Source organism: Carcharodon carcharias, chromosome 5 (genome assembly GCF_017639515.1).
Source record: "Carcharodon carcharias isolate sCarCar2 chromosome 5, sCarCar2.pri, whole genome shotgun sequence".
NCBI lineage: Eukaryota > Metazoa > Chordata > Chondrichthyes > Lamniformes > Lamnidae > Carcharodon > Carcharodon carcharias.
This window is the reverse complement of record NC_054471.1, coordinates 115,339,177-115,357,868: the sequence shown is the minus strand read 5'-3', so window position 1 is coordinate 115,357,868 and position 18,692 is coordinate 115,339,177. Positions and strand designations below refer to the sequence as shown.

At 42.2% G+C, this 18,692-nt stretch overlaps 1 protein-coding gene across 2 annotated transcripts in view; it reads right to left on the bottom strand.

The window, feature by feature from the left end:
* Positions 1 to 18,692, bottom strand: part of LOC121277650 (protein eva-1 homolog C) — a 430,530-nt gene that overhangs the window by 202,519 nt on the left and 209,319 nt on the right. For both annotated transcript variants that reach the window (XM_041187246.1, XM_041187247.1), the window contains exon 4: positions 18,105 to 18,257. In XM_041187246.1, coding sequence (XP_041043180.1) covers positions 18,105 to 18,257 — 153 coding nt within the window. The remainder of the gene's footprint in view (positions 1 to 18,104; positions 18,258 to 18,692) is intronic.

Here is an 18,692-nt window from a genome sequence, read left to right as displayed (position 1 = left end):
GGTGGTGGGAAACAGCAGAGAAGATTGACTTCATACATTCAAGCTGAAAGATGTGGAAACTTCTAGGCCACCTAGGAGCAGCCAAGCAACACTTCATCAGGAGCCCAGAACAAACGCTGATGCCTTTGCTTCAAAACCTCTAATAAACTGGCCAGAGGGGAAAATACTCAGACAGTAAAAATGGTCCTGATGCAAGTTTCTCAAGAATTCCTGAAGGACGTCGGATCACAGGGAAGGAAATGGCTAGCAAAACTGTTTATCAACATCCACAATATAGGCACGTTTCCAAAGATCTGCTGCCAATCCAAGACAGTGGTCATGCTGAGCCAGGGAAGCCACTCAACAACCCATGCAGCTACTGCCCCATCGCCCTGCTCTCAATAACATATATGGTCCTGGGACACCTCCTCCTAAACAGACTAGAAGCAGCAATGCCTCCTCAGCAGGCAGGCTTTCACACACAGGCCCCCACATCTCTGAACAGGTCCTGACATTGGCATCCTAATGAGGCCAGTTTCCAGAAAGATCTGAAGACCAGATCGCTTTTGTTGGCTTTTCCTGTGCCAATGACACAGTGTGATGCACAGGCATGCTGCTGGAACTGCTCAAAATCATCTGCTGTGTGAAAACCCTACAACTAATCAATTCCAGGATAAACAACTGGCAGTTCCATGTGCACCTCGAAGATCAAATCAGCTGACTATGCATAACCAACACTGGGCTACCAAAGGGATCAGTCCTTGCACCAGCTCTCTCCAATATATATATCAGTTACTTCAGTCCCACAAAGTCATGGCTCTTCACATAAACTGATGACTTGTCCCTGTTTTCTAGTCAAAAGCGCTTCAGCACATTGAAGCCTTGAGACAGAAAATGGAGACTTTGACCAAACACTGCCACTATGCAGTAGCAACACAAGTAGTATTTTCCACAAACAGGATGCTCCCTTTGAAACGTGGCATTCTTGTGTTAGTTCTGATGAGTGCAGGATGGACAACTTTGACAGCATGTCTCTTTTTTCGGTAATACTCTAGTTCTAATTTAAAACATGAAAGCTATTTGTCAGATGTAGTGCATATATAGACATCATTGTATAATAGCTCTGAGTGCAAGTATATAATTAATAATATGACACAGTCTACTAACATTTTTATATTTACTTCAATAGCAAGTATTTATGTTTCAGCCCTTCAAGGTACACTGCTTTGGACTTACTAATATTGAATTTTTTGGAGATAATTTTTTTGAACTCAACAGTTTTTAGTCAGGACTCAAGTTTTGGGAATGGTTTACGTGATCAGGAAACAATTCACTGAGTCAAAGTCCTTAGTGCAGAACTCAACCAAGTTTGAAAAAAGTGGTAGCAAACTACAAGGCTTCTTTATCAGAACATTTTCTCATACCAGAATTTCATATCTCATGAAAAGGAAAAATTGACAAGTGGGACTTCACCTGGGCCAAGCTGAGCATTAGGAAGCATCACTGTCAACATAATGATTCTACACTAAGCTCACAGTTGAAAGAAGGTTCAAAAAGGGCCCATATTTTTTCAATAATAATAGTGAGCCTGTCAGCGCTCACCATTATTATAAGGTAAAACTGACAGCAACTTTTGGCAGCTGCACATGCTTAGTTAAACATGTAAATCCAAAACTTGCTGTCAGTGACACCCTGCTTCTCCACAGGCTGTGTTGTTATGGTCCTTGCAAATAGAACAGCCATAGAAATAATTATAATGGCATGAATTGTGAGCACTCACCCATGAACTAAAGATAGCTAAAAAAAAGTTAGAGTTTGGGCAATCAGGAGTGACTGAGCTTTGCACTGAGTAGTAAGTAATAATTACTTATGAACAACCTCTCTGGCCCTGAAAAAAATAATTTGACAGGTGTGAAGTCTCAATCCTTCAGAAGAAAATTAATGTTGCAAATTTTAAAAAGATAAAAATAGTTTTTTTAAAACATTTTCTGTTTCCCTCTTTTATGTCTTTTCCTTAATCCCATCAGTATTTCCTTTTCTTTCTGTTGCTTTCTCTACATCATTTAAATTTGATTTATATTTCCCACTTTATTATTTCTGGTTTGGACACCTGCATGCCTCAGTGAAGGTTCATTAATCTGGTTGGTTGAAGAAACTTGTTGTTTCTTGTCCTGTCCACAGTTGCCACAGATTCCCTGTAGAGGGCATTATGCTGGAAGAGCCAGGCCTGGACTTTCACTGAGATGGGTTAACTTGGGAGTCCTTTAAAAATGGGAGGTGAGTCCTGATTTCAGGATTCCCGATCCCATTCCCAGGCTGTCTAATTTTCAGGAGTGCCTTTAAAGGGTGCAGGCTTGTTCTTGTTAGAGGCCCACTTCCAGCACTCCTGACCTGGCCGACTTCATTGCGGAGACAGGCATGCCTTAGTCCTCCATCATTTTAATGGAGTTAGGCCAGGTTTTTAAAGAGTTATGATTCACAACCCTCTAGAGGAGTCATGAGCTCTGGTGTGCATGTGCAAAAGGTAAGTTTTAAAGGTTCCCCTCATGCTCCCATGCCAAGCTCTGCCATTTCCATGCCCATTAACCCACTAGAACTAATGGACACTACAGTGTAAAATGGAATGTGTAAACAAACATTGAAAACAAGTAATCCTTTGATCAGTTTCCACTATGCTTGAAAAAAAGTCTGGACAAGTTAATAGAAGTGTCAATCGTCCAGGCACATTGAAGTTTCAAAAACCACAAATTGCAAACACTTGAAAGCACATGAGTTATGTAAACAAATATTGTGAAATTGACCACAGAGATCAGAGGACTTGAGCTGTCAAACAAACGATGCTTCTTCTGGGGAGCACGTGTTCTGTTATTCTAATAGATGTCTGGGCTCTCAGCCAAGCCTTATTATGTACTTTTCTGAAACTTCAGAGGGCCTGGGTGATTGATACTTTTAATAGCTTGTTCAGACCTTTTTTCAAGCAGAGGGGAAAGTGATTAAAAGATTACATTTTTTCAAAGTTTTTTTTTACATCCTACTTTACACTGTGGTGCTCATTGTTTCTAAAAGTGTGTAGTGGGTCAATGCGTATGGAAGAGCCAGAGCTTGGCAAAGGGGGCATAAGTTGACAAAAGGGTGGGTGGAAAGGCAAAACTTGGCATTGGGGCATCGGCGGAGAAGAACAAAGTTGATGTTTCGAGTCCTCATGACCCTTCAACAGAACTAAGTAGAAATATATATAGCTTATATTTCACCCCTTTCCTATTTCTACTTAGTTCTGCTTAAGGGTCATGAGGACTTGAAATGTCAAATTTGTTCTTCTCCACCGATGCTGCCAGACCTGCTGAGTTTTTCCAGGTATTTCTGTTCTCATTTTGGATTTCCAGCATCCGCAGTTTTTTGTTTTTATATATATTGGCATGGGGGGTGGGGGGGGGGCGATGGAGAAATGAGTTGGCATGGATAGGGCATGAGGAATGTTTAGAGGGTGGAGGGGTGTGAGGGGTGAGGGCTAGAGAGCCTTTTTGTTTTTTTTTTCACTGGGACAAAGTCCCATGGCACTGAAGTGGGCCTTTTAAACAACCTGCCACTATACCTGGCAGCCCCCGTAGTTGCCTCCACACTTCTCCTTGGGCCAGCTGGCCCAACTCCAGCCCACACCCATGCCCCAGCAATGAAGATCCCACCTTTGCAGACACTTTCTCCCAAGGTGGGCAGGCCAAGTCGGGAATTTTCCCAACTCCCCCTACCCGCCTCAAGGATGAAAATCCGGGTCCTGATGATTGGAAGCCTCCACTCTAAAGCTGGTCAAATCTTTGTGGGCAACTTTCAGCAAAGTCCAGGCCAATGTGAATTTTAACCTTAACTTTTGAGTCAGGAGGTTGTTGGTTCAAATCCAATTCCAGAGTCCTGGAGCACAAAATCTAAGATAACACTCTATAGCACTGAGTGAGTGCTTCACTGTCAGAGCTGCTGTCTTTCAGATGAGACATTAAACTGAGATCTGTCCTCTCAAGTGAACGTGAAAAAGCTCTTAGCTCTAATTTGAAGAAGAGCAAGGGAGTTCTCCCTAGTGCAGGGTCAATATATATGTCAAACAACACCACTGAAATAAGTCTCATTGTCATCACCATTACATTGTTGATTGTGGGAGCTTGCTGTGCACAAATTGGTTGCCATATTTCCTACATTGAAACAATGACTACATTTCAGATATACATTGACTCTAAAGAAGTTTGAAACACCCAAAAAGGATGTGAAAGGGACTATATAAATGCAAGTCTTTCTTTCATACATGTTGAAGAAAAAACTGGTACCAGCATCAGACTTGAAGGAGGCAGAACTAGTACCAATCACATAACTCAAGGAGACAGCATCAGGGCTGACATCAAATCAGGAGGTGGCACCAATACAAATATCATAACTGGAAGCGGCAGCAGCAGTATTTACACCACATCGAAAGGAGTTAGCATCAGTACTAGCAGCACATCCTAAGGAAACAGTGCCAGTACCGATACCACAGCTGAAGAAAGCAGCAATCAGAGATATTAAGGAGAGGATTTTGAAATAATATAAATATGGCTACAGGGATCAAAATTGCTTGGTTCATCCAGTAGATTCAAGGAGTGGGTTACTGTCATGAGAGAATTCGTAGGCAGTTGTAAAAGGATTTTAAATATGTTGTAAAATGACTCTCGGTGCAAATAAAAGCATTGTATGGTTAGGAGCTTCCACTTACAATTGTAACACCATACGTCTCATCCTTTATGAGTGGAGATCCACAGACCCCCTTTTCTGTAATCTGCACTGAATTTACTAAATTATAGCCTGTCATGGCTTCTAGAATCTTACCTTTGATTGCAGGAGTGTAGAACCACTAACCTAAATCATCTCTTATAATCATAAATTTCCAAATAGAATATTTAAAATACTACATAATTGACAGTAAAGTGTGCATTTAAAGTAAATTGTACGTCTATACTAGCTAATGTAGATGGTTATCTTTCAATTTTTTTTTCCCAGAGAGCTATAACACCTTACTTATCAAAGAGGTTTCCTTATCTAATCAATCATGGATGGCAGATTCTGGCTTTCTTCACTCAGTAATAGCAGGGCTTCACGGGGTTTGAATTGCTGCTTCAAGAGTAGCTTCAGAAATGTGAGAAAAACAAACAAATATAGAAAACCAGTGTTCGATTCACTTCAGCAGTGCAACTAAGAAACTCTAATCCTGCATTCAGAAAGCAGTACTGATTTCTTTGTAACTGGACTGAGCCATTGGCATGAGCAACAAAAGAGCATTTGTGCATTTGGAAAATGAGCCCTAGCTTCTAACAAAGTGTTTAACTTATTCTTAGTCCAGTTGTACAATGGTTTCAACCATTTGTCAAGAGTCTGCAACTGATTCTGACAAATAATACTAGTGTCCCTCCAATCAGAGTTTATAACTCTGTTCTTGCTATTGGACCCAAAGCTGGAAATGATACCTGATGCCAATTTCTGTCGATTTCTATGAGGAAGCTAGTGCCTACATCTGACCAATGGCTATTTAGTCCATTAACTTTGTGCTTGTCTTCTTCTCCACATGAACCATTCACTCTAATCAAACTGAGAGTCATCTGGACTTGAAACATTAACTCTTTCTCTCCATAGATGCTGTCAGACCTGCTGAGTTTTTCCAGCAATTTTTGTTTTTGTTTCAGATTTCCAGCATCTGCAGTATTTTGCTTTTAGTTCAATGCCTAGGCCTTTTTCAACCACCTACCTTCATCCCTTTTAAATAAAGTTATGGACTATGCTTCAACAAAAGATTTAAGTAGAGAATTCCATGTTTAAACTATCCTCTGAGTAATTTAACAACACTGGATGCATGAGCAGATTCAGAGCAACAAATAACTGTGTTGGGGGAGTGGGGTGGGGTGGGGGTTTGGGGTTGACTGTATCCAGTGAAATGCTCAGGGAAACAAATTGAATGTGAATTTTGGTGAGGAGAAGCACAGCTGATGACTTCGTAAATATCTGAAAGTAACTTATTATCCTGTGTTAAGGACATAAGACCTTAAGATGTAGGAGCAGAAGTAGGCCATTCAGCCCACCGAGTCTGCTCTGTTATTCAATGAGATCATAGCTGATCTGAGAACCTTCAATTCCACTTTCCTGCCTATTCCCCATATCCCTTGGTTCCCTTACTGATTAAAAATCTGTCTATCTCAGCCTTGAATATACTTAACAATCCAGCCTCTACAGTAAAGAATTCCACAGATTCACCACCCTCTGAGATAAGAAATTCCTCCTCATCGCTGTCTTAAATGGACGGCCCCTTACTGTGAGATTATGTCCTCTGGTCCTAGACGCTATCACTAGGGGAAACCACCGCTTAGCATCTACCCTGTCAAGCCCCTAAGAATCTTATATGTTTCAATAAGGTCGACTCTCATTCTTCTAAACTCCAATGAATACAGGCCCAACTACTCAACCTCTCCTCATAAGAAAATCCCTCCATATTCGGGGTCAACCTATTGAACCTTCTCTGGACTGCCTCCAATGCCAGTATATCTTTCCTTAAATAAGGGGACCAAAACTGTTCACAGTATTCCGAGTTTGGTCTAACTAGTGCCTTGTATAGTTTTATCAAGATTTCCCTATTTTTATTCTCCATTACCTTTGAAATAAAGGTCAACATTCCATTTCCCTTCCCAATTAACTGTTGAACTTGTATGTTAGCTTTTTCTGATTCATGCATGAGGGCACTCAAATCCCTCTATGCTGCAGCTTTCTGCAGTCTTTTTCCATTTAAATAATATTCAGCTCCTCTATTCTTCCTGCCAAAGTGCATAGCCTCACATTTTCCCACATTATATTCCATCTGCCAAGTTTTTGCCCACTCACTTAACCTGTCTATATCCCTCTGTAGACTCTTTGGGCAGGATTTTCTGCACCCGCCCGCCGCCAGGATCTTCCGGCCCTGCATCAAGTCAATAGATTTCTGGCTGGGGCGCTGCTTCACCTACGGTGGGTTCCACCTGCAATGGGACTGGAAAATCCCGGCCTTTGTGTCATCCTCACCACTTGCCTTCCCACCTATTTTTGTGCCATCCGCAGACTTGGTGACAGTACATTCAATTCCTTCATCCAAATCATTAATATATACTATAAATAATTGTGGCCCCAGCACAAGTCCCTGTTATTTCATCGATTCCCAGGAGTTCCTGGAAGAAGCTTCAGCGGGAAAATACTTACCACTGCACAAATGTAATGTCGATATTTATCATTTAGTTCTGCCGCAGGCAACGGTCCTGACTTCAGTAGCACTGCAATAAGGTAATCGAGGCATTTGGCATCACTTTAATCAATGCTGTTGCCTTAAGAGCTTCTCAGACCTACCCAAGGATCTATCCTTTTCTCAGTTTAGCAGCAAATATTGCCAGGAGAAACAAAGGCTGTCACCTTTGCTTGGTCACTGGCAGACCATACAGTTCAAGCCACTCATGTCAGCTGTCAATTGCATTTAACAATTGCTTCTTTTTTGGCCCATCCAGAAAACATGATAGAGCAGCCAGAACCAAGCTTGTAAATCACTCCTTTAAAACATTGTATGTGTGTAAGCTTGTGCATCAGTGCTGGCAAATTTCCTCTTCCCCCCAACCTAATGCGCACCCAAAATATAAATAAAGTGGATTACATTGCACCTGGACCCTCAGGCAATATTACTGGGACAAACCATAATTACAGTATACTTTCCTTGCTTCATGATAGTTGTAAACCATGAGACAGCAATGTTTGCTGACAAACCAGCCACTGGTTTCAGACCACAAAATCCACAGGACTATAAGGGTGAGTTATGTTGTATTAATGCCAGATGATAGTCTGCTTTCAGAAAATGGCCTTTTACAGGACTTTCACTCATCCACATAATGGAGCAATAAGCCATTGCTATAATCATCATTCATGGATTGGAACTTTTCTGTGTTCGAGCTAAGTAAAACCTTTGAACCAAAATAAATTGAACTGAATCTTAAGGTCACCAACCTGAAATATTGGGCTGAACATTATGGCATGTTTCGGTGGGCAGAAATTGCACCTAGAAGTGGTTGGATTGCTGACTCCTGTACCCGGTGTAGTAGCACGCCATATATTACGGCAATCATCTAATTGATGGCTGCAGGGCGGGTTTTCAGCCCCCAATGTCACTGAATTGTTGTTCCTCCGCCTATTTGGAGACAGAGAGCGGGATGACCAATGGCCAATTTCACAGCTGTGACCCAGAAGGAGGTCATGACCACTAATGTGAAGGGACACCTGGCATGGGATAGTTACTGTGGGTTAGTGCACTCCAAAACCAGAAGGAAGTTTTTGATTTGTATAAGATTCTCAGGCATTGTCTGAAGTAAGTATCATTAATCTGAATAATGTTAGAAATTCTGCAGAGGCTTAGAATTAAGTGTTTTTGGCAGGGAACACACATGACATGCAATCTGATCAACAACATCATGTTGAGATCTGAATAATGAACAGCTGATTCATTCTAACATGTTTTTTCCCCGTAGATGGCCAAGAGAAGGGAGCGAGGGGAGAGGGAGGGAAGAATGTCCAGAACCACCCTGCATTTTAATGATGACTCTCTCTGCACCCTCCTGCAGGCTGTTTCCACCAGGCGTGAGGTCCTGATGCCAGCTGATGGGAAGAGGAGACCTTCTTCAATCACCCAACCTGCCTGGACGGAGGTGGCCACGGAGGTCAGCAGTGTTAGTGTGGTGCCTTGAAACCAGAGGCAATACAGGAATAGGCCAAATGACCTTTTGAGATCCGCAAGGTTGAGTAAGACCTCAATCTGAGTATTACTGCACATGAAAGGTACAGGAAGGCTCGATAATGCTCAAGTATTGAGAGTACCCCTGAAGTACAAGACACCATTATGCACCAGTGTCACAGTTCTTGGCCCCAATGCCTCAGTGAAGCAGTGAAGGTGTTGCTGTGGCTTACTGTGTTTGTGTGTGTGTGTGTGTGTGTGTGTGTGTGGGGGGGGGGGGTAGGTGTTCTTGGTTGGCCTTAGACTTGAGGAAAGTACACAGTGTGTTAGCCTCCAACCATTGTGCAGAGTTTGCATTCCTCATAGAGCTTGGATGCACGTTGAAATTAAGGTACCTGAGAATAAATATCATAGCGATGTCACACCTCATTTCAAGAAAATTGGGGCCACAATGTCCGGGAGGGAAGCAGGTTTGGAGGCAGCTTGTCCAATCTGCCAATCTTCATGCCGCTGGAGGAGGAGAATCTACTGTTGTCCTCCACAGAATAGAGCTGCTCCATTGGCAGAGGAGAAATCGGAGGAAGGCCTCGGGCTGGTGAGATTGCAAGGGGCTTTATCCAGATCTGGGACACAGAGGGGGAGAGGACCAGGGGGAGAGTGACTGAAGCTTGGTATAGTGATATGAATAGTACATGTGTGGTTTATGAGACCTTGAGTTTGGTTTAATGGTTGCAAGGATGTCATATCTCAAAATCCATAATGAAATAGTGTTGAATATTGTGCTTTTGCTCACCCCATGATGGTGTTGAAGGGTCAATTGGCGCCCTTTCTTGCATGTGTCCTGCGCAGATGAACCTTCTTCTGCTGACCCCACCAGCCTTGAGGGACCGACACTAGCCTCCAAGGAAGAAGAGGAAGCTTTGGAGGGTCCAGCGTCACATCCTTTCCCTGCACCAAGCACCAGCGCAGATATTGGCACCTCAGTAGGGATTAATGCATCAGGACAAGGACAGGCACAATCTGGTGAAAATACTTCACATTCACACATGCAACTGCCAGAGAGTACGGTGGAGCAGGCATCTAGCAGTCAGGAAAGTGTACGAGGTGATCCAGAGACTGAATCCAAGTCAGATGATGAGCCTCTGGGGTTGTCTGTCAGGCGGCCTATGCTGAATGTCCAGCACAAGGTGCATGGGGATCTGGTGGATATGCCAGTGGGGTTGCATGCTCTGGCTTGGACTGTGAAGATGTCCAGCCAGGCCATGCACACTATGATCACCTACTTTTCAGAGTGCCTCAGGCGCACTGAAGATACCATCCAGGGCAAGGGCACAAGCAGATCAGCAGACTCTCTCCAGCATAGCGGCTAGCAATGGGGGAGCAATACACCGCAGCAAAGGCCGATGGAAAAGAATTAAGAAATCTCCACAGTTGTCACAAAGCGGGTCACATGGGTGCATTCTGTAGATGTTCTCATTAGATGGCCATTGCCCATCTGTTAATACACCTTCTATATATTATTCTTCATGCAGAGGTTGAGTTTATCTATAAGCAATTTATGAAATATCTGGAGAAAAGATTCATTAATTTTCAGTATTTAACATTGGTCAAGATTCAACAATGCCTAAAAGGAATCGAGATGGTGAGTGTGCTGACAGGATTTTCTCGGTGAGCTCATAGTGTAGATGGGATGACATTGAGACACAGGCTGTACACGCATCTCAGCGGCCAAGAATGCTTGACCTACTGGAACCTCTGTCTTACTAAGACCTCCCGTCTGTCACGACCATCCATGCACTCCTGTGCAGGTCCTTGCACCTCTCCATCAAGGTGTTCCCTCACTTCCTTATCAACCTCATCGTCAGAGCAATGCCCACCATCTTGCATCTCCTCTTCCTCAAGGGCATCCCCTCCCTGAATTATGTGCAGCATCTGTGAATGACCATCAGCAAACTCTGAATGGTGAGTACTGCATTGCCCTCCTGATCTATCTAGGCATCAGAATTTCATCTTTAGCAGCCCAACTATCTGCTTAATGATGGCCCTTATCGTGCCATGGCTGTCATTATAGCTCCTCTCCACATCTGTTCTAGGGGCCCTCACAGACGTTTTGAGCCATCTCTCCAAAGCGTAACCTTTGTCACCCAGAAGCCAACCATCCAGGCCATTAGACATGTCTGGCACCTGGGATTTTCCGAGAATGTAGTAGTCATGACTGCTGCCCATGTACCTTGTGCATACCTGCATGATTCTTCAATTGTGGTCACTTATCAAATGGACATTTAAGGAGCAATAGTCCTTCCTATTAATGAATGTACAAGGCTGGCCAACTGGGTGATGTGAGTGCAGTCTGTTGCTCCCTGAACCTTGGGGAAACCTGCGATCGCCACAAAGCCTCTGACTCATTCAACCTGATTGTGGCGGTCCATTGAAAATGCAACTTACTGACCTGCCCTTTGGAACATTGCATCCGTAAAGATCTTAATGCAGTGGTGTGCAGTAGGTTGTGTAATGCCACTGAAGTCTCCACAGGCAGCCTGAAAGGTTCCAGTGACAAAGAAATTCAGTACAACAGTCACCTTGATGGCTACTGTCCTTGGGTGACCACCCACGCATTTGGAAGCTATCTCCCCTGCTAGCATCTCACAAAGAGAAGTCATAGTGGCTCTGGAGAGCCTGAGTCTCTTCTGGCACTGTGTCTCAGACATTTGAAGGTAACTCATTCTCTGCCTCTATATTCGATTAGCAGCACAAGTCTTTGCTCTGCCCCTCGTTGCAGCATCGTGCCTCCAGCAGCCACTTTCTCCGGCACTGGTCTGCCACCCTCGAACACATCTAGTGCATCCTGCCCCTGTCCATCTGGCCTTCTCCCCCTCCCTCTCAATCTCCTCCTCCTCCTCCTCCTCTCCTCACTGGGGGATGTCTCCCGCGCAGAGACCACTATCCCCATGTTCTTATATCCAAATAGGCTGAGGTGCAGATGTGACACTAACTGCACTTTTCTGTAGACTCACTGAAACCTTCAAACAGCAATGGTATCCCCTGGAAACACAGCTCCCTAAAGCAAATGATAGCAGCATTCACAGCAGCCTGAACTGCTGAGCTCAAACTAATGATCCATCTGGTGACTTTTTACCTGCCCTTACAATCTTTCAGTGAAAAAAAACGAGATCCCCACCTGGTGTGGTTTATTGCTCCCAGCACGTATTATTCCAGTCAATTGCCACTTTAACATACTGAACAAACAAATTTGAATCAATTTGAATAAGGTGGGCAGGCAATCCATTTCTAGGCCCAGCTGCCTGCCGTATTATCATGCTCCAATGTGATGACATTGGGAACGCAATCCAGTGTCATCACGCCTAATAATATGTTGGCACAGGCATGATAAAGGCCCATTTTTGCCATGTATAATTCAGCCCATTAACTCTGTTTCTCTCCACAGATGCTGCCAGACTTGCTGAATACTTCCAGCATTTGTTATTTATATTTCAAATTTTCAGCATCCACGGTACTTTGTTCTTGTATTAGTTTCTCCTACAATTGTTTTACAGTTCCAGATGGACACTAAGACATATTGGAGAATGTAGTTGTGCTGTTGTCTCCTGTGCTCAATCAAAGCAGAACTCTACAGAACAAAGCATAATACTGTACACACACAGATCTCTGCTCAGCAACACCAAAACTTATTTTTATGTCAGTAAAGAGCTGGCTTTCCTGTTGACTCTTCATTAAAATTAAAAGCAAGCTCAAAGAGAGCCTGGGGTGTTTCGTTTTGCATTGGTCGCCATTTCACTGGAACTAATGTAAGACTAGCTTCTAGCTAATTGATTTGTGCTCAGTTTTATTGCCTTATATTACAGTTGTCCTATAGAATCTGCACTGGTGCAATGCACAATCTATAAAAAATGCAAAATCTGCCATTTAATTAATTGTCGCATGACTTGTTTTAATGAATATAAAATTGAGGTGATAAATTGGCCTCCTGTGTTGTGACCATTCTATGATTCATCAGCTACACTAACACCCAATAGACATTGCATGTGGGCATAAAAGAATAATGACCTTTTTGCAAGCTTAAACAGAGTTCCGCTGGATAAAGCTGCAAATTTTCCAAGGTAAATGAAAACATTAATGAAGTTCCTCTACTATTTTTGCTATACCTTAAACTTATTTTTTTAAAAACAAATCCCCATGCTGCCAAAATAAAATCATGTTAAGCATCCTGAGTGTCATCTACACTGTAAACATAACTTTTTGTAGTTTCACTTGTTCACCTATTAATCTGTTGCAATGTTACCAGGGCATGTCAAGTATTCTTCAGTAATTCCACTGCATTACATTGATAAGAATGCATAATTAGAATTGCATTTCCAATCCTATTAGTATTTTGGAAGCCTGTACGCAGAGGAAGGGAGCTACACTAAGGAGGCCCAAAATTCCACAACAGATATCAAAGACAATCTAGAATCAGTTTGAGGTCAGCGTCTAATTCATTGTAAAATAATAGAATTCTCTGCTCTGCATGATCAGTCAAATTTCCGTTTTCCATACCTCCTGTATTCCACAACCTTTTAAAACTCAAACTTGACACCACCTAACCACTGTTTCTTATTTTATTTTCTTGCCTACTCTTCAATCTTCGTAGTGTCCTACACTATGGGCCTTGGCCATTAATATATAAAAATTGGCCGGCCAGTTTTAATCTCAGGTCTGAAGGCAGTTTTAGAAACTCTTCATGTGATTATGATCTTTTGTAAGCGGTAGTGGATTTCCTACAATCAAAATGAGATGTTGGAGTTGAACAGTTCCACTGAACATTACTAGGATCCTGATCTCGTCATATAACTCTTTCACCTGAAAGTTTCAACTCATGATAGCCTCCACCCAGCTGTATTGGTTTGCACTAAAAGCATGTTCTTTCAGCTCTATCTTAGAATCAGCTCTCTTATTTTTACCATTGAAAGGGCTGTTAGTAGCTTTTCTCTGTATAAGTGATTAATTACAAGTGTCTTTCACATACTGAGCAAATGAGCAGATCCAGTTACTCCAACATCATTTTTTTTAACAATATACAATACTGCTTTCATGACCTCAGGTCTAATGTGAAGGAGACTTCTTGTACAAATCTGAGTCATTATTATCTCTCTCTGTGAAACAGCTAAGAGTGAAAACAAAACTGCTTTAAGCTATCCCCAAGAAAATTATTTCTAATACCATACACAGAGACATCACTGTTTCCTATTATTCATTAGGTTTTTGGCAACGCACCAGGAGAAGCATCACAATTCACCATAACATTGTTCTTAATAATCCATCTAGTTCCCACATATCTGCAGTGAAGTGAGTGTGTTTCTTTTAGTTTAGCTCATGAACATGCCTGGTCTTCACAATTGATTGTACCACCCATTTTAATTTCAGCAAGAGAAGGAGTTGTGTATCACACTGTGCTAAATGGTGCCATTACATATCAGCTCTGGAAGTAGCAAAACTAAAATATTAAACATAAACTTACATATGTACTTAAGAAGTATGTTAGTGAGAATTTTCAACTGGATAGTATTAAAATACATGGTGTATTTTCAGACAAGGCTGCTTTATGTCTTTTAACAATTCAACATTTCTTATATTTTGCAGATATGTATTTGCATCATGAAAGGGTTAACTAAGGTTTGATTATTTTGGAACACAGCAAATTACTAAAATATTTACTAATGTCTGAAACAACTTTCAGACCCTTCTGGGAATATTACAAACATTCTTTTACCTTAGGTTTACCTCTCACCATTTCATTCATTGGAATTGTCATGAAGTGGATCAATTTAATAGGATGTAACTTCTGAAACCAGATGCTTGAGAAAGGGTAATCTAAAAAGTTCATTGGCATCTTTTACCTTTCATCATGAATACTCAAATAAGATTAGGTCCAATCAGCTTAAAATTAAATAATAAGCTGCAATAAGCTATGACTGATATAAACTAATTATTTATTTCAAAAGCTTCTTAGTATAGTCTGATATAAAAACAGTAGTTTTTGAAAATCAATCATAAGAAAGGATCCTCGTATTCTAAAATTTGATACATGGAACACATGTTGCAAAGACACCAATCTGAATGGCCTACCTCTCTGCTGCATCATTAATTCTTTGACTTATTGAAAACTCATGTCAATCTTGATGCTATAGAAAAGCCCATCAGTGCCTGCAGTTCCTGTTACACCTGTAGGTGGTGCCGTAATTGTTATCTTCAATGCTAAAGATATCATGGCTGTCTTAGGCATACTGCCTTGTACCTGGTGTCACACAATAGCTGACATTTTCATCGTGAGAGTTTCAGGTTAATAATACCTTGGGCCAGAATTTTATGGTCCACCTCCCCCGCACCCCCACCCCCGGCAGGTTCTGAGGCTCTTGGGGGAGCATGAAATTGCATGGATGGTATTCCCTCCAGGATCCTGCCCACCCCAACCTGGTCGCAATTTTACGCTGGGGCGGGAAGGGCCTCAGATGCAAAGCCCGCCCTAGCTCCAATTAAGGCCCTTAAGGGGCCACTTCCCACCCAGCCTCAATTTTTGGGCTAGTGGGTGGATAATAGATCAGGGGGCGAACCCAAAATTGAATAAAGTTTGATCTTGGAAGGGAGGGAGGTACACCTCTGGTGATTGCACTAGAGAGGGTGCAGAGGAGATTCACCAGGATGTTGCCTGGGCTGGAGCGTTTCAGCTATGAAGACAGAATGGATAGGCTGGGATCGTTTTCCTTGGAGCAGAGAAGGACGAGGGGGACCTGATTGAGGTGTACAAAATTATGAAGGGCATAGATAGGGTAAATAAGAGGAAACTTTTCCAGGGGGCATAGATTTAAGGTAAGGGGCAGGAGGTTTAGATGGGATTTGAGGAAACATTTTTCCACCCAGAGAGTGGATCTTATTGCCTGAAAGCATGGTAGAGGTGGGAACCCTATTTAGATGAACATTTGAAACATCATAGCATACAAGGCTACAGGCCAAGTGCTGGAAAATGGGATTAGAGTAGATAGGAGCTTGATGACCAGTGCGGACACGATGGGCTAAAGGACCTCTTTCCATGCTGTAAATTCTATGACACCCTAGAGTCCAATGACCTCGGACCTGCCTCCATCCCACTCCCCCCAACTAATCTATCCCCCAAAGCCACGATCGCCCCCTCATCGTGATCCCCAGGCATTCCCAATGCCACCCCCCCCCCTCCCCCTCCCTTGACCCCTGCCACTTACATCTCCTCTGGTTCCTGGCACTTAGTTCCAGGCAGCTAGCTGCAGTGCCTCTTTCAGCCAGTGCAGAGCTGTTCCTGGAATGATGAGAGAGCTGCCGGCCAATAAGATTGACCAGTATCTCTCCAAGGCAGGACTTCCTCCCAGTGATATGTGGAAGTCCTGCCTTCTGCCAATCAATGCTCATTAGAGCATAAAATGGCATCAGAGCTCCTGAAATTGGTGGGGGTGTGCTGGCCTTGGAGTTAGTAGGTAGGTGCAGGCTCTGTCCACTAGATGTCATTGTGGAGCAGTTCTGTGTACCATCAATGTGTCAGCCATATTGGCACAGCTAATATTGGAAGTAAGAATTAGAGTTTGCACATATTCAGCTGCTCAAAGTGGTTCTGGCCCTTTCCGGTCTTCTACACTAAACCCAACTTTCCTGCCACTGTTCCGATCATCTTTTGACAACTTAAGTCATAACCTACTTTAGATGTCACTACCTACCACTCTGATCATTGCATAATAAACCTGAGCTACTTTGTTTGTTGGAATATTATAGCATTTTACATGTATTTTTTAAATCCATGTAACGCATTATAATTCATACATTTTACGATATCAACATGCTATGTATTTTATGAGTACATATTTCAAGTATTTTTTTAAAAAGCAATCTAAGTATAGAACATACATTTCTTATAGCACATTACAAAAAATAAGGTTATATTCTATTATTTCCCTCCACAGATACTGTTAGACCTGCTGAGTTTTGCCAGCATTTTCTGTTTTTGTTTAAGGTTATATTATTCCCTTCCTCCATTGTTGCTCACCTTTCCTGCCCTCCAAAGTTTGGCACAAACCTCTCCACAACCCCCCATCCCCACCCAGCCCTGCCACACTTCCCACTCTACTGCCTGTAACCCCAACACACAGCCCCACATCTCAGCCAATATCTAGCAACTCTCCACCCGGGTTGTATGACATGTAATAATAATTCTGCCCACAATGTTTGACCCTACCCTACTTACCCTATCTCCTCCAACCTCGAATGCTGCTCTGCCCCATCTAACCCCACTCCACCTTCTACCTTTCTCTGACCTGTAACCCTATTTTACTTTGCCCCCTGTCCCAATCTCTGTCCATGCTCTACTTTCCCCAGCCACCAAACCTCTAACATTCCTCTACCTTCGACTTCACAGCCTCTGATATTACTCCCTCAGCTCTCTTTACCTTGCTCTCTGGTTTTCTCACAGTATCACACTCCTCTCTAGACCTTATTCCAATTTGACCCTTCAAACATCAGCTGACATCTATAAATTTGAAGGGAGAGTCAAACCAGAGGTAGAGTGTAAGGTAACACTGAGTGTTAAATGGAGGAGGGAAGAAGTAAAGAACACAATTAAACACACAGGACAGATTGGCCCTTGGTGAAAAAGAGCCCTAGGAATAGAAAGAGATAGCTTTAAAAGATCCACAAGAAACAACTCAGTAAGATAGCAAGAGAATAAATACTTGTGAAATTATTGCCAAATAGTTAAATTGAACAGAACTCCATGCTACATAACTAACCTTAACTTTTGCATTATGCATTCTAGATAAGTTACTATCCTTAGCACAACATTCCCAACTGTCCCAACATGAAAGCATGATGTTGTCATTAGTATCAGTTTATCTTCATCTCTACTTTTCTTGAAAGCTGTCTTAACTTTCCAGCCTTAGTTCACAGCTGAGCCTGAGGTGGAGGCTGTCCTCACCCAATGTCCGAAGATGGGCACATCCAGCCGAGCTTCACTGGATGATGAACAGAAACAGATACATGGCCAATTTTTCCCTTGCTGGCTATAGATCACTGAGATCTATTAGACGTTCAGCTGAGATCTGCTAACTGCACCTTCCCAATCTGTGAAGCTTATCTATTCACTGAATAGACTTGTTCAAGCATTAGGAGAACTGAATTCAAATTTCTCTGATGAAAAATATACATTCTAATGGTTTACTCATTGGAATGAATACAAGAATAAACAGTTGGAATTAGAAAAGCAACAGCCCTTCCAATTTGCCTGTGTACATGACTTGCTTAGGCTACTGCTTTTGATATAAATGTATTTAGTTAATTCTTAGCTGTAATAATACATCACACTTACCTATTGCTGGAGCTCCAACATTCTGGAAAGGACATTCCAAGCTTCCCTCTTGTGAACGGCCAAAGATGGCAGAGTAGATGGTTATCACCATACTTCGTTTACAGTTCAGCCGTAGCTTGTCATCTTCACAAGCCACTTTACTCTTGTATTCATCTGTAATTATGTAAAATGACTTATTAAGTTCTCCTTTTTGCCAACCAAATCAGGGTATTCCACATTTTACCCTGTTTCTGGAAACTGAGAATTAAACTGAGAATTAAACCACCTTATTAAATGCTAAAAATCGTGATCAATAGATGGTGATTAAATGATCACGTTCCCTTGATTGTGCTTAGCTGCCACATTTCAGGATATTTTACCATTTTTCAACAGAGACAAATTGGAGGAAGAAAAGTTACATTTAATATTTCTGTGTTAATGTAAAGTATATTCATGCATGTTTTAAAAAAAAATCATTAAAATGAAAGGTGATGTAAATTCTGTTGAGCTAAGCTTTAATGTTAGCCAGAAAACTGTAAATGATATGTTAGCCGTGTTGGGAGGTCCCTATTCCCAGGTACTTGACAGGGATTGTCTGTCTGTTATAAG